General features: G+C 37.2%; 1 protein-coding gene across 23 annotated transcripts in view; it reads right to left on the bottom strand.

The window, feature by feature from the left end:
* dlg1b (discs large MAGUK scaffold protein 1b) overlaps positions 1-26,168 on the bottom strand; it is a 149,273-nt gene that overhangs the window by 13,584 nt on the left and 109,521 nt on the right. For all 23 annotated transcript variants that reach the window (XR_003276023.1, XM_026206357.1, XM_026206356.1 and 20 more), the window contains 9 exons: positions 11,975-12,025; positions 10,271-10,395; positions 8,632-8,801; positions 7,423-7,559; positions 7,203-7,347; positions 2,976-3,102; positions 1,230-1,386; positions 966-1,068; positions 233-347 (listed from right to left, as the gene is read on the bottom strand). Coding sequence is in view for 22 of the 23 variants with exons in the window: in XM_026206357.1 (XP_026062142.1) it covers positions 233-347; positions 966-1,068; positions 1,230-1,386; positions 2,976-3,102; positions 7,203-7,347; positions 7,423-7,559; positions 8,632-8,801; positions 10,271-10,395; positions 11,975-12,025 (1,130 nt within the window). In the remaining variant the exon portion in view is untranslated. The remainder of the gene's footprint in view (positions 1-232; positions 348-965; positions 1,069-1,229; positions 1,387-2,975; positions 3,103-7,202; positions 7,348-7,422; positions 7,560-8,631; positions 8,802-10,270; positions 10,396-11,974; positions 12,026-26,168) is intronic.

Genomic DNA, 26,168 nt, shown 5'->3' on the forward strand with positions numbered 1-26,168 from the left:
AATGGCGGTGATCTTATGTGAGTGACAGGTTGCTGGAGGGGAGGTTTTATTGCCCAGCTCTTGCGGTGGTACTCATATCATCAGAAAAGGGACGTTATTGCAAGGTTATTGCAATTTCAATTACAAAGAAAAAAAATGAATGGTAAGAATAGTCAGTTCATTATATATTATATAATTTTGATTTCATAGTGACTTTATATGCAGTTTTTTAGTTCCTTGTAGAATACAGTACCTGACATATAGTGATCTCTTCTGATTGGTCCTCAGGGACCCTGAGCCTGAGCTGATGCTGCTGTTCATCATCTGCTCTCTTAGGTCATGGATCTTGGCTTCAAAACGGCTGTACTCTGAAACACAAGGCCACAAATATCACCCTCATAAGGCATTGTGCGTATGAGAGAAGAAAGAGTGTTGCGGAATATTTGTGCATAAAAACAATGTTATCAAAGCACATTATCAAAGTTATACAAATATTCATACACATAGCATTGTCATGATATGTAGCAACTGGACACCAATTTATGTCCTATAAAGGAAGTCTTTTTCAATCTTATATAAATATAAATGTAAGTGATGCAGAACAACCATTGACTCTAAGAAAAAATTCTAAATGTCAGAATCAGTACATTAAAAATATAAGTCTACCTACATTTATCAAGGGGAGTGAAAGACAAAGCATCAAAAATGTACCTTCATTTTTAAGAGTATGATAATGATCTGTAGGACAGGTTGAACAGTCAGACCCGGATGACTCAATATTGAAGTTAAATTTTTTATGAGACCTGATTGATCTGACCTAATGGCAATAGAAGGCTGTAAAATTGGAGTATTGGCTTATTAGATTTTTACTTCTCACAATAACATAGCTAAGAGACTCCTGCTGTACATTGATTACTTTCTGGTTTGTTTTTAATGAGTGGATAAAATGATTGACGTGGAGCAGGTTTTCATCAAGCAAGTCTCACCCTCTGGTCTGTACTGGGCAACGATGGTGACTGTTTGTCCGGCGTTCTTCAGGGTTGCAGCGGCCTGTTCATGAGTGGCACCGCGTAAGTCTATTCCATTCACCTAAGAATGGGACAGCCATTTTTATGTCAATAGGATAAGCAGTATGGTCTGCACACTGTTTAGCACTGAGCTCAGTATGTCTGCTGAATACTGTTAGAAAAACTCCTGATTTCATCTTCAGTGTGACAGGACATGGTTTCAGTGCCAACTGTAATACTCACAGACACCAAGCGGTCTCCTTTTCTCAATTCTCCACAGAGGTCTGCAGGGCCTCCGGCCAGGATGAAGGAAATAAATATGCCCTCTCCATCTTCTCCACCTACTATGTTGAAGCCAAGCCCTGTAGAGCCTCGATGCAACACCACCTTCCTGGGTTCCCTGCATAAGCAAAAAATAAAAACGTCCTCAGACAACCACATTAAAAAAAATAAACTTACAGACTCACAGCATCAAATGCCAACTGTTCATTTTGTCTGAAATAGCAAAAATGATTACATTGTCCTATTTCAGGAAAGTACGCTGTGTTCTCTGTTTTGTACATGTCATACAGCATGATTCTATAAGAGTCAGACATACTAGTTTGTAAGATCACATTTAATGACAACTCTCTTATACAGTAATTCTGATGTAATGTTTTCACACACACACACATACATACACACATGTGATATAGAAACTAAGGGGCAAATTAAAAGTATTTTTTATATAATTCCATAAATGAACAGAGTGCAAGGTCAGTGTATATAACTGACCTCTTGGAGGCACTGCTGCTCTAGTTCTACTACACACAGCCACAACTTAAAATACTTATACTGTAAAATCAACCACCATTATATCACATCACCTCTTGCCCATTAAATAGGGCATTGCTATAAAAATCAACAATGAACACAATGACATCCAGAATGGGCCACATGCTCCTTTCAGGCTGTACTGGAAGTCTGATTGTTGTGCTAAACTTCACATCCTCCTGTACACCTAAATGGTCAGATTAATAGAATCGTTTGTTCTGCAGGATTACGACAATCTTGTTTATTCATTTTCCGGCAAGCTGGCTAAGAGGCTTGATGATGCGCTGCGGTTTTTCTGAAAATGAACCCACACATGACGTGGATGGGCTAAATTTGGAGCTTATCAAATTTCTAAATCTGCAATGATGTGTCGTTTTGGGTCAGATTTCTCTATCTGTCTAAGTGTCTGGTGTTACATCTGGATAAATGGTATAACCACACCCTTTTTTTTGCAACCAGTCTATTTTTTGATTGTGCTCCGTCAAGTGGGCCAATTCTAAAAATAAAATAGATAACCTTGTAAAATCATCACATATGTCTGACATGGATGGCATTCTGAAATGGGAACTGCCATCTGCCCTCACAATTGACAACTCCCTCAGTGAAGCATTGCAGCTTTGGCCAACTGACCTGAGTAAAAGTAAACAGCAAATCGATACTCCAGTGAACTAAATCAAAAAAGTTCAGAGCATCTCATCTTCTAAACAGGTCATGATATCATCCTGAACATCACACAGGAGACACAGAGCACTGGCTTGCTATGGCATCACATTATAAATGAACAGCTTGAAGCTCATCTTTTGTTGAACTCAAACATCAGGCTTACAAGTACAAGATTAATCTGGTATTCATCTGATGATACTAAGTGTACCACAAAACAATGGCAGGAAAACACATTTCTATTGAGTTGCACAAAATAATATACAACACTATCAACGCAGTAAAAAAAAAAAAAAAAAAGAATATTATGAGCCATCCAGACTATTTTTTCAATAAAGATTTATTAAATCAGGAAAACTACCAATACCCAGCCATAATAAGGACTATGATCAGTTTATTTATTTAAACTGTAAAAGAATAAAACATTATCTATAACGTTATACATCCACACAGACAGCAAAAAAATCTTGAGTATGAGCATCATCGAAGATTTATGCAGACAATTTTTGACAATACCTGGTTACATCATCATCTCCCACCATGGTTTTTGGGGTCGGGGAGTAGCGTCCGGAATGCACCGGAGGCAGCGGCTGGCTCAGATAGCTTGGAGGACTGATATGGTTTTCCATGTGTTGCGAATAGGCTGGGAAAGAGGAAAACATGCACAAATATTAAAACAGTTCACAAAAACAAGTCTCAAACACCCTGAACTGCATTATCTAAAGCTCGCACCAAAGACTTCCAAGATCTCTTTTTACCTAATCTTCCAGACACACACAATGCAATTCAGTTTGCATCCCTATGAGAAACAGACACATGCTGACAGTAAATGATACCCTGGGATGAGCTTTTAGCACACGGGCCTCCACTGTGGCTCCGTTTACAAAGATATCCATGTGGGGGGGAAAGAGACCTAGGGGTCAGGGTGAAACTGAGCCTAAACTATCCATATTTTACCTTTCTGTGTCTCTTTAAAGGTCTCATTTGAAGCAGACAGTTAACTGAGCTCATAAAAAATGCTTCTTGGGTATCCGTGCATCATTATATCAGCTCTGTTGACTGGAAGTATGATCCATACTTGCATAATCAAAAAATGATGGTTAAATGGGCAAAATAGGTAGTATAGGTATTGAATGATTTTCCCAACTATCACAAAGAGCTTTTATGTCTGTTTGTCAGTATTTGCCAACTGCAGTTACTGTTGTAATGTCACCAGTGTGGAATGCATGCTTAAATGTGTTAATTGTTGCAATGGTGAAACAAAACCCTTATCTTCCCTGTAGTGTCCACTTCATGAAACACTGCATTTACGCATGATAAAATGTGACATCTTTAGTGGGATGAGACCACACAATACAATACAATACGATACAATACAATACAATATAAAATAATATAATACATTATTGCTGAAATAAAATGAGCACTTATTTTATAAAATATTTACAGGAAATTCTTACTCGACCTATTACTATACAAAAAAATAAAAAATAAAATAAAATGTATATTATACATTATAAATATATAAAATATATAATATAATCAATATGATTACATTTCCCTTGAATGAGATTAAACAATGAATGATTTGAGTGATATTAAACTAAACTGAGCTGATGAACAACACTTATCTTCTTTAGAGCTGCTTTACACCCATGGTTAGGTCTTCACTAACTATCTGTGCATCCATTCAGGGCTTATTCTACAATTTGTTCTCTGATATGAGCTCTCTGGTTAGGAGATACATATTTGGGTCCAGTGGGCTGGGAGCAACAGTGGCAATAGCATTCTCTCTACAGCCTATAACAGAACGAGAGGCTTAGCTGCAGAAACCTTGTTTTACCCTCAGGCGAAGCAGAGTGGAACAGAGTGGCACGATAATTTTTTTTTTTTAAAGGCCAACAGATGGTAAAATGCATGGTTTATGGCTCTCCATGGGGACAAAAATATAATCTACTAACAAGAAGGCTCCCCCTCTGCAATACTCTAACCAAATCAAGCAGATCAGTGTGTCCAAAAAGCATGCTCAAATAAAGAACAACATTTGAGCACTATCTACAAGCTATAAACAGTGTTATTTCCATTCTGAGTCAGGCTGCTGAATGATTGTAAACACTTAACAAAATTATTTCTCATTCATTAAATCCGACTCAGGTTCGCTTTCTGAGGCCCGTGTACCTTCGTTCCACAGGCTGCCTTCTATGCATTAAGATATTGCTGTTTGGATTAGCAATACAGACTTGACCACGTGATCCCAGCCATGACTGAATTTGTGATTTGTCTTTCAAGTCAAGTAGAGAAAAGCAACCTTGTCAGCTATTTTTCCATTGAAAACTTTTAATTCAGCTAAATGGTTACGCTATGACATATCATCTATATTAGTCAGATGGTGCATCAGAGTACACCAAACCTGAACTCTGTCTAGTGGTTTAAACTGATTTCTGTGTCTAGCAGGTCATAAACTGTGACCTATATGGGGTGGTTCTGTCTAATTGCCCCATACACAGGGGGGATCAGTGCTAACAGCAGAGTTGTGCAGGATTTGACTGAGACGGGAGTCATCTTTCATCATACTGGGGTACATGGCAAGCATCCTGTTTAAGGATTAAAAGTGAGTGTGTCTAAAGGGAGTTGTGTGGGGCGCATCAGAAGGGGCAGAGAGATCAAGAGCTTTTTATGATGAAAGCATGTCTGATTTGGTGGTGTGGTGTTGTGTCTGTAAGTGTGTTACTGTGTGTCTGGGGTCAACAGCCTTTAAAGAGCTTAGCAGTGGAGAATGACGGTGGTTGATTATGTAAATGTACAATAACTTAAAGGTAACTTTCTTTGACAGGCTTGAGCTTACTAGGAAATTATTCTGTCTTCAGAAGTCTAAATGTTGTAGGTCAAAATCTGTAGTCTCCACAGTACTGGGGGCTTTGAAGCTACAGTACAAAGCTAAAGTCCCTTTCACATGACTTGCGTCAGGCTCACATCTCTCAAAACAAGCATCCTTGCAGTGCTTTGAGATCCACATGAACAGCACTTCAGAAAAGGGCTGTTTAGTCATGTTTTTGCAGTGCCAGTGCCATTAAGATACTTTCAGTCAGATGAATGTGGAGAAAAGAAGGTTTATATTTGCAATTCATGTGTCATAAAACTTCATGTATATCAAAATGCACAGGATCAGGCCACCAGCTACATATAATTAATCATTATTTGTCTGACAACCATTTAAAGGTTTTTAAAAAGTCAACAACAAATGATGTTAAAATTGACATTGACATTAATCATGTTTTAAAAGCGTTAAAGACATTCACCTGGGTTCATCCTGACTTTTACATAAAAAAGACATAAATCATGTTGACTGATAAGTGAAGGGTTAAGGTTTAAGCACTCAGACATGTGCTATGCAACTGTTTTGATTGAGGGAAACAAGCTATAATTCTAGTTTCAAAATATTTTTTTCACTCCCCTTTTAATACAATAAGTATCAGCTGTATAAAATGTAGGGCAGGATGATATTGGAAAAAATTCACATTGCGATATGAAGAAAAATACTTGAATAGCTCTATTTGGAAAAATATAATCAATGATTTGGGTGAATTGTAGGTTAGGTAATCAGCATAGAAAATAAACAAATTACAATCATAGATAAATATAATATTACAAAGATACAAATGAAATTAAATGTTTTACATTTTTCAGGTAAGTCTAATAGTATTCAGGTACAGAAATTGAATAATCAAATGTAAATTAACACTACATAGTCTTCAATGTATAAGGAAAATAAATCTGTGTTAAAGCTACAAAAGTAAAAATTCAGTATTCACGTGCTTCTGCGTGGCTCTCACCATGTATACCAGATGCGAGCGGCACGATGCGACAAAATACTATAGAACCCATTAATTATCAGTGATGCGGTCACTAGATGCGGCGTGGCACGTCATGACAAATCACCTGCTACTGTGTTTTATTTATGTGGAACTGACACTAAGTTCAAATGATTTGCAATGGTCACTTTTCACGACCAGTGTAGACAGACTTTAGCTGTTGTGGCGCGTGGCACAACCCTCTGCATTACCGAGTCATTAGTGCTTTTTTAAGGGCAGTAAGACACACGGAGGGGCATTCACCTTCGCCTGTACTGCACAACATACCGTATTTTCCGGACTATAAGTCACACTTTTTTCCATAGTTTGGCTGGTCCTGCGACTTATAGTCAGGTGCGACTTATTTATCAAAATTAATTTGACATGAACCGAGAGAAATTAACCAAGAGAAATTAACCAATAGAAAACATTACCGTCTACAGCCGCGAGAGGGCGCTCTATGCTGCCAGAGATGCTGCTCATTTCTACATTGAGCAGCATAGCGCGCCCTCTCGTGGCTGGAGACGGTATTGTTTTCTCTTGTTTCTTGGTTCTAAATAAATGTGACTTAAAGTCCAGTGCGACTTATATATGTTTTTTTCCTCATCATGACATATTTTTGGACTGATGCGACTTATACTCAGGTGCGACTTAAAGTTAGAAAAATACGGTAAGCTTTAATGGCTGCGAGGGCAGCACGTTCAGACAAGAGCAATCGATAGTAGTTTAGTCCTCTTTTCTGTGGCCTATTAGTGCTCCTGCTGGCAAGGCTATGAACAGAGCACAGATCAATACGACCACTGCTGGGCATGGGTTTCACACACTGCAACAGTCTGTACAAGTTAAACACTTTATCCTACCACCCATACCCCCCACCCAATATAGAACTCACAGTTGGTGATGTCAGGAGGGGCAAAACTGTCATTCATGAAGACACTATTGGGTTTAGCCACTTTCAAGTAGACCACGTCTGGGGTATTTTTCAAGGCAGTCACGGCATGCTCATGGGTAACTTCCTCCAGGCAGGAGCTATTCACCTATGAGATTCACAGACATTAATTTGTTTAACAAGCACACAGTCATCAACAACAAGCAATAGACTGTTTCCTTACAGCAAGAAGTTTGTCTCCTATCTGCAGCCTCCCATCTTTGTGTGCAGCTCCACCTTCAATAATCTTAGTGACGTAGATGCTATTGTCCCCTGGGATGTGCTGATTCCCAACACCCCCTGCTATACTGAAACCCAGACCTGGCATAAACCAAGATACAGACAAAAAAAAAACATTATTTGATGGTGACAGAAAAACTTAGATTTAGCTGCATCTCATCTTTACACACAAAAAACAGCTAGGCAGAATAAATATTAAAAAATATATATTTGTGCAACATGGCTAGACCACAGAAATGGTCTTTTTATGGTCCATGGTCTCCAGATATAGCAACTTTAACACTCTGAACTCCGATCAGACATTAATCCCAATAAATTATTTAGCAGCACTCTTGTTTTCTCAGTGTAAAGCAGGGAAGAATTAGAGGATAAAAATGTCAAATTTGGTTGGGTGAAACTGAAACTGTTCTTCACCATGCTATTCATCTTTTTAATAGAGCAAGAGCTCACAATTACAACTTAATTCATAGAGCCAATGGTGAAGGGTTTGCTGCCAAGCATAGCTGCAAATTGCTGTGCTTTGCTTTGAGTTGACTGTAAAGATTTGTAGCATTTACACATTGTTGCCACTTGAGATTTACATGTTTTACATATAACTTCAGTCTACATGTGGTCATCTCTTTTAAAACCAAAATACTGTCCTATATTTGAGGTGCCTCTTAATTTTGGCACTAAATCATCATCGGCAGCTGTGAGTGCCTCTGGCTGCCTCATTTGATCATATTTGCTCGCTATGAAAATATCACGGCTTGTTGATTGTCTTGCACGAGAGCACGCGCACACTATCATGCACATGCCCACATATCTCAACTAACATCTAAATGTCAGATGGTATATTATCCACATCCACTTAAAACTTTGACCATACCTAACTTTTTTAAAGTCTTAAATTACTCATTCATTGCAAACCATTGTAATATTCATACCAGTATATGCACATTTGCAATATTTCAATAATTTCTATATATTGTGTAGCCCTATTCACATTTTTTCCTGTATTTTCCTGTTATATAGATCATACATATTTACATTCAAACTAACATAACATTTAGAATTGGTTTGACTTCAAATCCCAGGTATACTGTCAAATGTCAAAAGCTACACCAATGTAAAATCAACAGCAATAATGAGGAGTTGGCTGGTGTTACTGTACCTTTGGGTCCTTTGATAAGCTTGATCTCCATGAGTTTCTCTGATGCAGACTTTCTCCTCCTAACATACAGTCGGACCAGTGACCCCGCTTCCTTCAATGCCTCCACAGCCTTACTGTGAGTCACATCCCGAACATCAACCTCATTCACTCGCAGAATCACATCATTCACCCTGCATGGAGTAAAGTACAGATCAAACATGCACAAGCAACAGTGCAGAGTGCGGATATATCAATCCCATTTAACTGCACAGTATACGCTGTCCATCAACAGCAAATTCTAGAGACGATATAACTTAGCTTAATACTAGTGATGCACCAAAATTTCAACAACCAAAAATATACTGAAACCAAAGAAAAAACGCCTACAAAGCAAGCACACAGAAGAACTAAATGTGGAAGATGGCGATGATATATGAATATGACTGTGTGAGATTTAAATGAGAGCACACAGCTCTGAAAGCACGAGCACTGTGCATGATCTCACACACACTGTCTGACAGCTTACAGCTTGTTCATTTGTTGTGTAGCCGTACGGAGATTATCCATATTAACATTTTTGGCTAGTATTACTGGCCAAAAATAAATTCTTGTTTATGTTAATAGCTTAAAAAATATATTCAGTATTTCAGTAAATTTAAACTAATGCTTGAATTCAGAGTATAGGTGGGTGTGTGTGTGTGCGCATGCGTGAGTGCGTACAAGTTAATTTGAAGGCCATTATAGTTATTTTTCCCATGGTACTGAGTATTGTTTACTTACCAACTACTAGATTTTTATCGTGACATCCCAAAGTCTTTATGACATTCATGACAACATGAACTCTCTTTTTCACACAATTTAATTTACAAATAATGCAAACAGCCGATGATAGAGGTCTTTATATTCTCTCTGTGTGTTTGTGTGTGCATGCAGAACTGTCAGTGTGATGCTGTCAGGACCTCAGTAGTGCTGCTTTAATGAGCCTCTGACAACACTGAGACACTGGAGGGCTCTATCGCTTAGTAACACCAATTCAAAACAGGACAAATCCATCCTAACACAAACAACAATGCATGAGGAGGAAATCTATTACTATGCTCAATGGTCAATACAATACAATCTCAATCTCATATAATTTTTTCATATGATTTAAATCTCAAACTGGTTAAAAGGGACATGTTGAAAAGAGGTTTATTGAAAGCTGTCCTCATATAGATCGAGTGAAACCTATAATTGGTGTTCAGCAAGTTTCAGCAAGTGTTGCTGATTTCCAGTGACGTGTGCGAAGTCAACTTTATGCAAATGAACAGCAACGCAGTGTTCTGATGACTCATAAAGTTGGAGACCGCATTCAAGGAGGAACACCTGCGAGCATCATTGCATTAGATAACTTAACATTATCATACTATTTAGAGCAGGGGTGGGGAACGTTGATCCTGGAGGGCCTGTATCCCTGCAGAGTTTAGCTCCAACCCTGAAAAAAAAAAAACCTACCTGTATCCTGAAGACCTTGATTAGCTTGTTCAGGTGTGTTTGATTAGGGTTGGAGCTAAACTCTGCAGGGACACAGGCCCTCCAGGATCAACGTTCCCCACCCCTGATTTAGAGTATGAACAGCAACAGGAAGAGAGCAGGAAACAAATGAGAACCGGAGCATTACCGCAATCTCCCGTCCTGAGCGGCAGCACCCCCTGGAATGACTTTGGTGATGAAAATGCTGGGGTCTTCACCAATGTGAGGGTTATCTGTGCCACCGGCGATACTAAAGCCCAGGCCTGAATTACCCTAAACAGCGGGTGAAAGAAAAGCTGAGTCAGGGTTACAGTCAGGAAGAACATCAATTAAAACACAACTCTATGCTTTACTCAATTTCCATTAGAGCATAAAGCAGGTTCAAATTCAACTGGAGTTTGAAATGCTAAATGCTAAATGTCCTTTCTTGCATTTGAATTCACAATGCCAAAAATTTAAATTGAAGTATAGGATTTCAATGCATTGCAAAATGTGTCATTCTTCGTTTATTAATGCAATAACTATTACATCTAAGAAATAATCATTATAACTGTGAGTAGGTTTAAACTAAATGCTACAAAAGTGAGTGCTACAGCTTGTGCTGCTCTGTCAGCTAGCTTCATATCGATTTGCATTGATTTTTGCTGATAAATTGTTGCAGCCTTAGAAAGAGAAATAGCTCTAAACAAAAGTTAAAGTCAACCCACAGTCACTAACAATGCTCTGAGCTGCATATGTAATAGCACTAATACAAGAGTAATTATTTGATTATTTTAATCTTTTACCGTGCAAATCAAAACACGTTTAGATGAATGCTATAATAAAGTGCATTTTCAGGCAACACATACTAATTACTATAAGCCAACATGCAAGACAAAGAGCATGAAGAAACAATGCACAGACTATAAAACACTTTTAGTCTTCAATTTAGTTTTCAGTTGTGGATTGCAATGACTTGTTACATTATTGCAAATAAGAAGCAGGTTTTATGCTGGGCTGACAACAGCTTATGGAGAAGCATTGTTTATTTATGCAGAGTTAATAAATGTGCACTACAGAGCAGTGCAGAACTGGGTCACAAAAAAGCTGATAAGAAGGGGGGGGGGGCCTTAGGCAGAGTCAGGGATTAAGACATGACAGTGGAAGGCAAGATGGTGCTCTTTTTCCTCCCTGGTAAGTCTGTAACGAAAGAGTGAGTTAGTTAGGCAGAAGATTGTTTCTCATGCTTTCTCAAGCGCTGAAAACTCTGATGTGTTGCATTTTAATTGACAGCCTTTGACCAGGTAAATGGAGTCGCTGCAGAGGACTATTAAAATATTTGGCTGTGTGCCTGCTTATATTTTAGCAGTGGGTCAGTGTTATACACAAGCTGTTCAGAGGAAAAAAAACAAGCAAAATCTGTGAAAATACTAATAACATTTAGATTATTATTGCCCTGTATGCAAAGAAAATTGTCATTAGTCAATACTAAATCAAATTTTGATTCTCCATTTCATGACCCCCTTAAAGAAATGCATCTGTTCATCTTTGTAATATTATATCAAATGAAAGCTGACATGCAGTTGTTGCCATTTAAGCCAAAAAGTCATCCCTCTTCCAGCAATCTGTAAATAAAATACTACTTTTCACAAATACAATTAATTTCCAGTTGTTATTGCAAAGAATCAGTAACAACAGCACCCCTCTAGAGTAGATTTCTGGTTACAAGCAATGTTTTCTGCGTAAATAAGTTGGTTGTATTGAAAATTCAAATTAATTCTCTGCCAGCAGGAGGTGCTTTCGGAGCTGCAGAAATAAAGGTCGGCCTAGAATAACTATAGGAAATCTTAGAGAGATTCTACATTCTACTCACCCTTTCCAGTGTAATCTCCTCATACTCAAAGTCAGCCTCAGTACCATTAACCTGTGAACAAAACAAAATGTCAAAGACTATTTACATATTTCAATACTCAACAATTTATTATCTTCAACAGGAAAAATGAATGAGTGTAAGTAGGCTTTCACATGTTAGGTACAAATAAAAGCAATGAGATACAGTGTCCATTCAGGTAAAACATAAATGCAAACAGGCCAACCTAACTCTAGTACATAGGCAGCTGACTCATCATCACTTGTCTCACAGCACTCAGTTTCTTTCACATACGCAAAGAGAAAATCTTATATACCACAAAAAAACGACACACTACATGTTAAATATTCTGTGTTGTTGTTTTTTCCTGTCAAAATGAGCTCATTTATAATTATTTATTTAAGAACAAGAACAAACAATGGTCATTTCCTTCCATAGTGGGCAATAATTATGAGTAGCTGGCAATCTCATTGGCTAGCACCAACCTATTATTGCCACATTTCGATTTTAGGAAATCAGAAAGTGGTTACTAGTCCTTAATCCAGCAGCTCCTCACACTTTTGCTAATTTTATAATGTTATTAGTTGTGGTAGTATTATCATATCAGTATTTTTTTTTTTTTAAGAAAATCTGAATGACCAACAATGTATGAAGCACGACCACAAGTCCATAATTTAGTCCATAAAGTTCTGTTTAATAGGGCAAATATGCATTAATTTTCATTCAAACATAGTCGCCAGGTTTCAGTTCTATTTGCAAGTTTTATCATATAAAATATTAAATTGACTGATATTTTAGAAAACTGGTAATTTATAATTGATGATGTTATGCTTTCAGATCATCTAACAAATGAATGTATATTTGTAAAAAGCTGTGGCTAATTTGTTTTGGAATGTATATAGTCCGGCGAGTAAACAAAAATATACATGCACAATTACACACTCACCGGCCACTTTATTAGGTACAACTGTTCAATTGCTTGGTAACACAAATTGCTAATCAGCCAACCACATGGCAGCAACTCAGTGCATTTAGAATTCTAGATTGCAGGAACTTGCTGAAGTTCAAAATGAGCATAAGAATGGGGAAGAAAGGGGATTTAAAGTGACTTCGAACGTAGAATGGTTGTTGGTGCCAGACGGGCTGGTCTGAGTATTTAAAAAAACTGCTGATCTACTGGGATTTTCACACACAACTATCTCTAGGGTTTACAGAGAATGATCAAAAAAAAGGAAAATATCCAGTGAGCAGTAGTTGTGTGAACGAAAATGCCTTGTTGATGTCAGGAGAATGAGCAGACTGGTTAGAGATGATAAAAAGGCAACAATAACTCAAATAACCACTCGTTACAACCAAGGTATGCAGAATACCATCTCTGAATTCACAACACATCGAACCCTTGAAGAAGATGGGCTACAGCAGCAGAAGACCAGTTGGGGGCCACTCCTGTCAGCTAAGAACAGGAAACGGAGGCTACAATTAACACAGACTCCAAAATTGGACAATAGAAGATTGGAAAAACGTTGCCTGGTCTGATGAGTCTCGATTTCTGCTGCAACATTCAGATGGTAAGGTCAGAATTTGGCATAAAAGAACATGAAAGCATGGATCCATCCTGCCTTGTCTCAACGGTTCAGGATGGTGGTGGTGGTGTAATGGTGTGGGGGATATTTTCTTGGCACACTTTAGGCCCCTTGGTACCCACTGAACAATGTTTAAACGGCGCAGCCTACCTGAGTATTGTTGCTGACCATATCCATAACTTTATGACTACAGTGTACCATCTTCTGATGGCTACCTCCAGCCAGTTCACTTTATTCAAATGGCCTCCACAGTCACCAGATATCAATCTAATAGAGCAGCTTTGGGATCTGGTGGACTAGGAGATTTGCATCATGGATCTGCAGCCGACAAATCTGCAGCAACTGCGTGATGCTATCATATAATATGGACCAATTTTTTTTTTTTTTTTTTTTGGCACAAATGTAATTTATTCTAAAGCAGTCTCATCAGTGCTCTATCAGGTATTACTTTTATCAGCATATTTTTTTATATTTGCCTTTAATTGATTGCTGTTACACTTTTTAACTTTATGAAGGACAATATTTCCCTAAACTGATTAAATGTACGTCGTACATTAAGTTAGAACAATAAGACACTATATGGTTGTTACTATTCAAATGAAATCAGTATCAACAAACTCTATTTGTCCAAATGCATAAATAATGTTATTAGATTCATGTTTTACTATTTTGACATACAAATATAAAATGTTGGAAAAATGCAATGATACTTTTAAATATGAAATTAAACCACCAGTAGGTGGTGGCAAGTCACTTTCTTAATGAGTGAATCATTGATTCAACCAATTCATTCAATAAATGAAGCAAGTAACTGTTTTTATAAACGGCTCACTGAATTACTGACTCATTCAAAAATTAATCATTTAGTAATGAATGACTGTTGTGTGTTGGTCAGAGATGCGTGACTGATGGCTGTGGCTTTGCTTAGAACACTTTTTGTTAGCAAAATGGAGCAAAAACGATCCATAATGTGTCTAAAATGGAAGTAAGTTAACCTATTAGCCAGCAACCCCTATTATGGGACTCACAGGTGAAAGTGCTCTACCAAACTTATAATTGTAACAGTTTCCTACGTTAGTGTGTGTTACAAACATAATTTTGGTGTCTTTGGAAAGAAGACACTTTGGGCTTTACTTTTTATCAATCAGATTTGATAAAAAAAAATAAAAATATTAAAAGTTATAGACACTGAAGTGCCTTGAAATGTTTTTACCACACTTAAATATTTTTTTATTTTTCAAATTTAAGAAAATATTCATATAGACACGTTCACTTTGATAGCCGTGATCATACAGTAATGGCGAACTGATTTGGGCTGATTTGCACTCAAACAGATGGTAATCACACAGATACATTCACATTCAACATAAAACATACTCTCACATATATAAAAACTGTTGAAAAATAAAACAAACAAAGAAAAAGGCGATCAGTATAAGTTCCGCCTCCATCAGGTGACAAGTGTGTCAGAGTGGGTCACGAGGGAGCGCCAAAATTCAAATATACTATATTTCGCCTATCTTTCATTCATTCTTTTTTCCGGTGGATCGTCTCATTCTTTTTGTGACATTGTACGCTGCAAAACCATGCCATTTTCCGACCGGGAGTTATTCCATAACGGACGCAAACAGTTATGTCGCTGAAGAACTGAAACCTAAACAAAGGAATTATGATCCATATTACAACATATTGCTTTGTTGGACCAAACGTAATCCATGAGATGTCGTTCAGTGGACCCTTACCTTTCTAACTAAACCGGGATTTACAGCTGTGGATGTGTTTATGACTCGTTATTACAACAGATCTTGTATGTACAGCATTTCTAATGTTCATGTTTTTATGTGTACTGCTTAAACAAATGTAGCAAATACAGTCTTTATAAGCTTTCCATTGAAAAACAGCGATCTGTCGTCAATGCTTGAGGCTTAGATCTTTATAATGATACATAGTTTTGTCAAGATAAAATTTGTCCCGTTTCATTTAATCTATTCATAAACACTGACACGTGCGAGTTTAGGGGTTTTCAGGACGAGGGCGTCGGGGTGCTGGCTAAGAGGTTAATACTTGTTTAACTAAAGTTGTATAAAATCAATATCACATTTGCAATTGAGCTGAAAGTTGGGAAAACATCACTCCTGGTGGTGTGATGTTGCATATATTATATCGAATATTTATATTTTTTCTACCGCAGTATTGTTCATGTTTTTTTCTTGGTGTGTGCTGTTGCACTTATAGTGTTGATTTCTCCGCAAGTCAGATTGCACGTGCCTCAACTGACGCGACCTTGATACTGTCAATACATTATCTGTCATTAGTAACCATTTACACATTCTCTTTATACATTATCGCCATTATTTTTTTGGGTTACTTGTCTGGTCGGGCAGGTATATCACCGCATCGAGTTAAAAAAATCTCAACTTTTCAGAATGCCGCAAGCGCACCGCAGGTCATGTGACAAGAACTAACCAATCAGCTTCATCCTTTCCCGTAACAATGTTGAAAACTCAGCCAAGATGAAGGAACAGATGTTCATAGCTGTATATGAATTGCCATTTTGAAATAAATTTAGTAGCAGAGCTACTGCGAGCGATTTTTTAATGCTGCAAATCCATTAATCGTTTGCTGAAATTCCCGCGTCTTCATGGAGAGAGCACGTCATGGTTGCTTAGCAAAGGCAGACCGCTCAGGAGCGCTTCTGCCAGAGCGCTTTGGAAAGAAGGAAAAAGCGGCGCGCCTAGCATTTTCCACGCGTTTTTAGGCACGATATGTGAACGGCCCCTTAGTCACCCATTAGGAGAAGCTCTGTTATAGATTCTCCTTTGATTTAAACCTTATGACACCAAACAATAAAAAGAAAAAGATGACCTTTAAACTGCAGTGTCTATTCAGTGATGGTGTAATATGTGACTGCAGTCAAAGCAATTTTCTAGAATAACTCTGCTTTGATTATGTAATGCATAGAGGGATTGTGCCTACGTATTCATTAGCACTGTAGCTGGCTGCGTCTTGTTTGGTCTCCATGGACAGTGCCACACTGCCGGAGTCCAGAACACTGAGCTAATGAGCAAGGACATTGAACTCCACTCCGTGATTTCTACTGTAATAATATTAAAAATAAAAATACGTTTATTTTATATAGCACCTTTCTGCAAACTCAGTTGCTTTACAATATCAAAACAGATAAACATAACAGCAGACAGAAAATTAAAAAATAATGAATCTGAATCTGATCATGCAGAGTCAGAGAAAAAAGAAAGGAAAATATCACTTTCAAGGTGGGTTTTGAAATCCTGTAATGAAAAGACCATGAAGTGCTTTGAAGGTAGGACAAAAAATGGGTAGGCAACGAAGTCTGTGTAGGATAGGAATAATGTGAGAAGTGTTTTTTTTTTTTTTTTCAAAAGTAAGAACCCCTGCAGCAGAGTTCTGGATATATTGGAGCTTAGTTAATGTTGTGTTTGGTAGACGATAGAAAATAGAATTAAAGTAGTCGAGTCGAGAAGTAATGAGGGCGTGAACCAGTGACTCAGAATCACTGATATTTAAGAAGGGGTGTAAACGAGCGATATTACAGAGAGAGAGGAGACAAAGATTATACCCATGATTTTAACGGTGGTGGAAGGTCTAACCAAGATACCAGCAATGTTAACATTGTCAGCACAGAAAGGAGCAAAATTTTTTGGTGAAACAACAAGTAGTAGATCTGTTCTATAAGTGTTGAGTTTGAGAAAGTTACTGGTCATTCAAGCATTTATATCATTAATACAAGCTGATATGGAGGTAGGGAAGGAAGAGTTGTGTTGAGAACTGATATAGAGCTGGGTGTCGTCTGCATAGCAGTGGAAATTGAAATTGTGATGACAGATGATGTTAACTAAAGGGAGTATATAGATGATAAAGATTAAAGGCCCAAGAACAGAACCCTTTGGAACACCATGAGAGACAGGAGCAGTAGAGGTGGACAGCAATGTAATGGCGATGGTCAGACAGGTAAGAAGTGAACCAAGATAAGGCAGTTCCAGAAATACCAAGAACGGAGAGTCATGAGATAAGAATACTGTGAGAGATGGTGTCAAAAGCAGAGGAAAGATCTAACAGAATACATTTTTTTTAATGGATCCTGAGTCGGTGGCCATAAGGAGGTAATTGACAACCTTAAAGGCCATGTTGCAGGGTTAATTTTTCAACGGATTTGTGCAATTTGCTTGTTGGTAATAAACATTTAAACTGTTATCCATTGTATTTTATGTTGCTGGGTATCACAAAACAGAATATAATAAGGAAAAGTAGGTACTATCTTACAACGGTGTGCAACGATTCTCCTTTCCCCCACCAATGCATTGCATTACGTCACGTTGGGGAGAGAATTTACCAAAGCCCGCCTTGAGAGCAGAGATGTATAGTAACGAAGTAGAACTACTTCACTACTGTACTTAAGTACTAAAAGGCGGTATCTGTACTTTACTATAGTATTATTTTTTTCCCCTACTTCTACTTTTATTTCAGTACATATTTTCGATGAGTTTAATACTTTTACTCCGATATTGTTTTTATGTGCTGCATCGTTACTCGTATACAATTATAAAAATGTTACGAATCATTCCATTAACAACCCACATTACCACTGCCAGAACTGTAGATGGCAGGTTTGATGAAGCCGGCACCTCATTGAGCGAATCAAGCGATTAAGAAGACTGCACGTGCTGACTGAACTGTTGTGAAGAGAGAGATGAACACCGAGCCGAGCCAGATAATGACTCGTTCACGAGTCAAGAACCGGTTGCATCGGTTTCCGGATCACCAGTAGTTCTATCTGACAGTTCGATTCAATAAACCAGTTGAAGAAAACAGTTCACCGGTTCTTTTGCGCTCGATGTAATGACGTCATTGGCGATGATTGCAAGCCTTCGGTTCACCTGCGCTCATAACACAAGCACAGAATCAGTTCAGAATCAATCACCAAAAGAATCAGTTCGGTTCAGACGCTCTGTGTGTCGGTTTGCTCAACGCTGAATCACACATTCATCAGCTCCTCAGTTCTCCAATCGGACACGAATTTGTAAACGGTTCTTGACTCGTGAACGAGTCAGTCTGTTGTTCGTTATCTGGCTCTGCTCGGTGTTCATCTTCAGTTCTCTCTTCACATCAGTTCAGTCAGTGTACTGTTTGAGTAAATGAATTACTCCAGGATATTGGTTTGTTTTAACTCATAGGGCGTGTCAGCCACATTAAACAAGTTAACAGTTTAAGTCATTTGTGGATTAATGCGTATTGGAGACGCGAACCATTTAAAACGATTCAGTTCGATTTGGTGAACTGTTTCAAAAAGATCTGGTTACATTAATGATTCGTTCACGAACTGGATATCACAAACTGCTTTGTTTTGAACTGTCTTACAACAGACACAGAAGAGAAGACAATGCTGAATAAAGTCGTAGTTTTTGCTTTTATTGCTTTTTTTTTATAGTTAACTGACCCTCTGATGTCACATGGACTACTTTGAAGATGTTTTTCTTACCTTTCTGGACATGGACAGTATACCATACACATAGCTTCAATGGAGGGACTGAGAGCTCTCGGACTAAATCTAAAATATCTTAAATTGTGTTCCAAAAATAAACGGAGGTCTTACATGTTTGAAACAACATGAGGGTAAGTTATTAATGACATAATTTTGCAAATTGGGCGAACTTTTTTGTTTACAAAAAGTTACAGTCAAAGGAATTGTGATTGAAACTTTTGACTACTTTCTTTAATAACTACATAACACAATACTTGTACTTTTACTTTCAGTACTTGAGTAGTACATTTTTAAATAGAGTACTTGCAATACTTAAGTACAAAAAATGTTGAATACTTTAGTACTTCTACTTAAGTGTGGTGCTTAAAGAGCACTTCAACTTCTACTCAAGTCACTTTTTTGATAGAGCACTTGTACTTTTACTCAAGTATGGGTCTCTAGTACTTTATACATCTCTGCTTGAGAGCATTGAGAGTGACTAGAGAGACGAGAATATTCAGATAGCACATATTATAGATATATAGATAAATACATAGATGGAAATAGATAGATAGACTAGATATATAGATAGACAGACAGACAGATAGATAGATAGATAGATAGATAGATAGATAGATAGATATCGACCAACAGTGACAGAAACGCACTCACTTCCCTACAGCACAAGCTTTCCAAAGCAGTTTCCATGGGACGACATCGCCCATACAAGCACCTGCCAAACACAGCGACAGACACATGGCTACGTTTGCTACAACATTTTCACCGGAGGAAGAGATAAACTCTTAGAAACGCCCATATAGCTAGCATGATTTCTAGATGACAAAGACAAAGTTTACCAGTAACATTACTATGACACTATTATAAAGATTACCGGTACTTATCTGAACTAACGTCATGACCACTGCCAATAGATAAAAAGAAAACGTTGATTTTTCACTCGGTGCTATCCAATGACAGAAATATATATATATATATATATATATATATATATATATATATATATATATATATATATATATATATATATATATATATATATATATATATTATATATATATATATATATATATATATATATATTATATATATATATATATATATATATATTTAATTGTGTGTCGTTATTGTGCACTGCTGACGTAGACTAGCTCCAGTGCTCATTGCTGCATTGCTAAATAATAGCAAGCTAAGCCAATTTCTCATTTGCCCCCTCACGTCTGGCATGTTCAAAATTATACGTCTGCGGGCTATCATACATGTTGGTCCTTGCCACCTCTTCCTCATACCAGTTTTTATCGCAACGATACATTGTCCTAAACCTGTTTTTTCAACGTGTCCCACTTGCATAAACACTGCATCCGTAGGCAGTATTATCAATAGGAGGTGTCATTGTTGTCTCGCGTCCTGTGTGACGTCAGAACTAGGAGTACATTGATCTAGTACGAGTTCACAGATTGGTGTGACAGCTGCAGTTTTTAATTCAAGAGGAGAAATGAGTTGAGAAATGAGAAGTGAAATAGGGCAAGTTTTTGAGTAGAGCAGTAGGAACAGGATAAAGGGGATGACCAGCAGTTTTCAGTTTGCGAAGTGCAGGGGTAAACCAAGGAGATGTATGTGCAGAAGATACAAGTCTGCATTTAAGGGAAGCATGTATATTAACGGCAGTATAAATACAGGTATTATAATTGGCAAGGATATCAAGGGCACTAGTGTGTTCAGTAATGCCAAAAATATATGTTTGTATAGATTCAGTAAACATTAGGGGGGGCATTTCACAGTTTAGTTTGATGAAGAAATGATCAGAAAATCCAATCTGAGAGACAAGCACAAAAACATTAAGTTGACCAGTAGTACAGAACCGGTGTGTGACCTTTGAGGTGTGTATGAAAGTCTATACGCTGTACGAGATTGAAACATACAAAAACTGACATGCATTCATGGGAATCAGCACAATCAATATTAAAGGTGCCATAGAATGCAAACATCACTTTTATATGGTGAACACAGTAGTGTGGCCACAATGTGTGAAAATAACCAGCCTATAATCTTAAAAATCCACTCATTGTTTTATAATTTCAAAAAAATCATAAACAGTCTCTCCACACGAGTCGTTCCAGACTATGATGACATAGTTGGTGAAAGTCCCTCCCATTTGTGATGTTCTCTTTCCTATTAGCATATTTACAGCCTTAAGTGAGAAGCTGTGGTCTGCCATTACTTTTCTCTTGCTGTAGCTGCTGGAGGTACAATGTCGGCGCCAAAGAGCCATTAAAAAATTGTTGTGTGTTGGGATGCACCAACGAACATAGGAGTCTCCACAGACCACTGAGGACATGGTGGTTAACTTTTATTTTTGAAGGAAATGTCCCAGAAAAAATTGAAAATTCCTACAGTATACTTTGTGCTAACACTTTACATCGGACTCAGCGCTGGAGTTGTGCAAAGATTGCTTCTGAAAGAGGGATCAATACCAACGCTTCGTGTGCAAACGTCCAGACTCCAGACAAAGTAAGCATCAAGCATAGGGCTGCTAATTTGAACCGGTTAACCATTAACCGACCGTTTAAATCTTCGACCGATTAATACAATCAGTTAAACGGTTAAAAAATTAATTTATTAAAATATTTAAAAAGGTTTGCTGCATTGTTAAAATAGGCTAGGCTATGCATATACATTTTTAGTTTTTTTAGAAAGAAAAAAACATACGTCTCGTAGCTTATAAATAAGTTGCATATTATTATTTAATTCAGAAACAGGCCTAATGATGTAAAATGTTTACAAACATTATAATAAACACTGTAAACATAGCTATGCTATTTTAGTTCCCCTCACTCCACAACAAATCCTTTCAAAAAACAGTAGCCTATTTAAAAAAGAACCAGAATAAAAAATAGCAACATTAACGACAAGCCAAAACAAAATTAATTTAGGCTAAAACGAAACTGAAACCAACGTTGGGTTACTCATTCAGCACAAAATCAAATGTTTCCATATTCGCGATGTATTTGAATACCAAATTAATATTTATTATAGCCTATTTCACTCGCCTTCCAATATCCACATAAAACAAAATGTTTTGCATTACATCACGGTAGTATGGTGACATTTAACAGCACAGATTTATATTACATATTTAAACTGAGTAGTGTGTTTTTTCCCCATAAGTTTGACTGACTGTATTTATTATGATAGTGAACAGGCTGCATTGTAGCAAAAGCTTAACCCTCTGAAGTCGATTAACGTGCATTAATGCGGCATTTCCTCCTGACAACCCCAAAAAGAACTTAAATTAGACTTTCAGTTTTGATCGTACAGATAAGAGCAATACATCAATCGAATCTGTAAAGGGTCTACTTTTTTGTATACATACATAACAACAAAACTTTGTGCACTTATAAAATAAAGATAACAAACAAGGTGTGCTGTCTGCGCTGACCTTCATTAAGACACGCGTCATTAAAATGAACTGTAACTTACTGAATACTCAACGAAGAGACATGAGAAATATCTATAGAAAGCCTGACATGTCTACTTTTAAACTAAACAAGAGCTGCCGAAAACAAACATTCTGTGTTCAAGTAATCTATATGAAAACAACGTGATGTCTGTTTTGCATGTATCCCTTCATTATCTTCTAATGCGACCACACCCCCGCGCGCCCTATTCAGATTCTAATGTTTCACTGAAGCGAAAGGCTTGAATACGCCCACACAACTGAAGACAACGCAGCGAGACTGTTCTTCCAAGTTTTTTTATTTTACTGTTTGCTTCACGATGAGAGGAATAGGACATAATTCACCCCAAGAGGATGTGATGTGGTTGAGGATTTGAATTTCCTCAGAAAAAAAAGAATGAAGCACTTTATTCAGCAGAGATCATAAACATGAGTAAGTCTCTTTTTATTTATTTATATACTTGTACTAGTTCACATAACGTGTAAACATTTTACTAGTTAGACTTTTTCCAAAGACTTTTTCCAAAGTAAAATAACCTGACTTAATGTATAATCAAGTGAAACATTATGAAGTTTCAATAACAATATACAATACTATACCATTCAAAAGCTTCATGTAAATAATATAAATGTAAGAAATGTAACAAACAATGCTTTTCTTTCAATTTATCCCCCCTAAAAAAAACTGAAAATAATATTCTCAGCTCTTTTCAACATTAATAATAATAATAATAATAATAATAATAATAATAATAATAATAATAATAATAACAAAAATAAATGTTTTTTGCAGAAAATCAGATTGTTAAAAGGATTTCTGAAGGATTGTGTGACTGGAGTATTAATGCAAAAAATTCAGTTTGAAAGTCAGCTTTGATTGTTCCTAATAAACTGTTTAACTGCACTCCCAAGTTGATATTAAATTTTGTTGTGGGATAATTAAAATTATTCTAAATAAATGTTTGTCCTCACATTCTTTCTTGTAACTCCTCCCTCTAAGTGACACAGCTGACTGAAAGGCTCATCATGCAGCTCATTATGCTGGCATTTGTCTTCTCAGGTGTAAATACAATGATATTCATGACAGTTGACGCCTACTCGCATATGACTTTTACCAACAAAAAGTGTCTTTCGAAAATTTAAATTAATATGTTGTTAAGTGAGTAAACAAGATGATTTTCACATAATTTAAAAAGAAAAATTCTAGGCTACAAGCTCCAGTTCTCAAAAGTCCCGGGAACCAATGTTCTGTATGTGTTTTATGGCCTTATTCAAGTGATTAAACATTTTTAGTTTTTCACTAACCACGCATAAATTTTTTTCTTCTCAAAAACACAGTGATGTACATACATGCTGCTCACATATTATTATAGCCCAGTTTTGCTGATTACAGTGAGATTACGCGAGCAGGGCTTACATGCGCCAAGAACGAACACTGCACTAGTGATACAAAACACACAGGTCTGTTAACCCTCTCAGGCTCAAATTAAGTTTTAGTAACTTAGTAAATTTAGTAACCTATAGTAAAGTTTTTAGTACTCCAGATTCATAAAATATGTATCTGGAGTAATAAGGTTTTTAGTTACTTTACTGTTGCAAATCTGCAACGCCTGCCTTGAGAGGGTTAAGAGCAATACTTTCAATATAGACAAATTATTATTAGGCTGGGCTACTGTACATTTTTTTTTTTTATTCGCAAGTATTTTCTGGGCTACTGTAGGTTTTTGTAATATTCACAAGTATTTTACAAGCAAATTAAGTGCACGACAGAGTCATTAGCCTTATTTAATTCTCATCTTAACTGAGCCACAGCAACAATGCCCACATAATGTAGTTTCCTCTTAACCAGAGCCGGACAGTAACGGAGTACATTTACTTGAGTACAGTACTTAAAGGTGCTGTAGGGAACTTTTGTAAAAAAATATTTTTTACATATTTATTTTACCTGTCATTATGTCCTGACAGTAGAATATGAGACAGATAATCTGTGAAAAAAATCAAGCTCCTCTGGCTCCTCCCAGTGGTCTTATTGCCATTGGCAGAAACTCCATCGCTCCCGGTAAAAAAAAAAAGAGCTGCGGTCCGTAACCTTGTTTGTGTTCAAAAAATGTATCTGTAAAATGTATATAATAAGCGAGTACACCATGAATCCATTTTCCAAACCGTGTTTTTGGCTTGTCCTGAATCACTAGGGTGCACCTATAATAAGTGTTTATATTCGGACTATTTTAGATTGCTTCGGGGATACCGCGGCGGAGTAACCCAGTACCTTTGTGATTCTTCATAGACATAAACAGAGAGAAGTAGTTCCGGCTACGATGTTCTTCCGCAGGACAAAAGCAGTTCTGTTTATTAACCGCTAGAGCGTCAAAAGTTCCCTACCGCAGCTTTAAGTACAATTTTGAGGGATCTGGACTTTACTCGAGTATCATTTTTGGGGAGTACTCATGACTTTACTCAAGTACATTCAGGAGGCAAATATTGTACTCTTTACTCTGCTACATTTCTATCCATAACCATAAGTACCCGTTACTTCTTCGGCCCCGTCCACACGGAGACGCCGCTTACCCCAACCTGATCTTTTTTTAGAAAAAAAAGAGAAAAAAAAAGAAATATCCACGTGCGCACAAAACGATGTAGTATACATGCCAGACCAGCAAGTGGCGCTGTAAATCTGCCACAGAGATACACTTAAAATGGAGAAGACATGGACTTTGCTCATAAACCTTGTGCATGGTAAACAAACGAACATGGAACAATACATTTGTTAATCTGTGTTAATGTTAGTTAATAAAAAGACAATCGTTCAGTGTTTGTTCATGTTTTTGTTGCTGTTACGTGACGTAGCCGTGTCTGATTAGGGGCGAGACATGGGTTGATGACGTCTTAGTTTAAAAAAATATACGGATTCGCCGTGCAAATGAAAATGCCAGATCCGCGTGGAAGAAACAACCATCCAATTAAAAATGTGTGCATATTCACAGAAACGCGTCTCTGTGTGGACAGAAAAAAAAGAAAAAAAAAATCTTGGAAATCCTCAATTTGTTGTTTCCCTCTCAAACGTGATTGGATTGTGCAGGCGCCACTGATTGGGACAGCCTATCAGCAGTCAAATTCAGCTTTTCGCCAAACACTTCATGACATCTGATTGAATTGAATTAAAGTACACATACACGCACTCACGCACAGTGGTGTTATTCAGCTGAAAGTATTTTCTTCTGCCTTTGCCTGTATGTCAATGTGAGAGGAAAGGGCTTAATACTCAAATGAGCTGAATAAATTTTTTCCTTCTTTGTACACTGACCTAAACACAGCTGATTAGCTGCTATTACTATTTTCTCTTCCATGCTGTGTGTATAACACGGTCAGGTTCAGAGGTGTGTCAGAAAATTGCTATATTGCATTCTTTGCTGGTTTAGGTTTATTGATTTGATTGATGAAAAAACAGAGAAACTCATGTACACACAATTATTAGCTGAATTTTCTTTTCTAATATTACACATTAATGTAAGCTGAGCATTTGCTTTGATGTTCTTGAGTATGTGGTGTGTTTAACACAGTCAGGTTCAAATGTGGGTACAAAAAAAACATTAGACTCTAGCATAGGTTTGTCAGAGCGTTGCCATTGTGCTATTGCCT

The sequence above is a fragment of the Carassius auratus genome, chromosome 27 (assembly GCF_003368295.1).
Source record: "Carassius auratus strain Wakin chromosome 27, ASM336829v1, whole genome shotgun sequence".
NCBI lineage: Eukaryota > Metazoa > Chordata > Actinopteri > Cypriniformes > Cyprinidae > Carassius > Carassius auratus.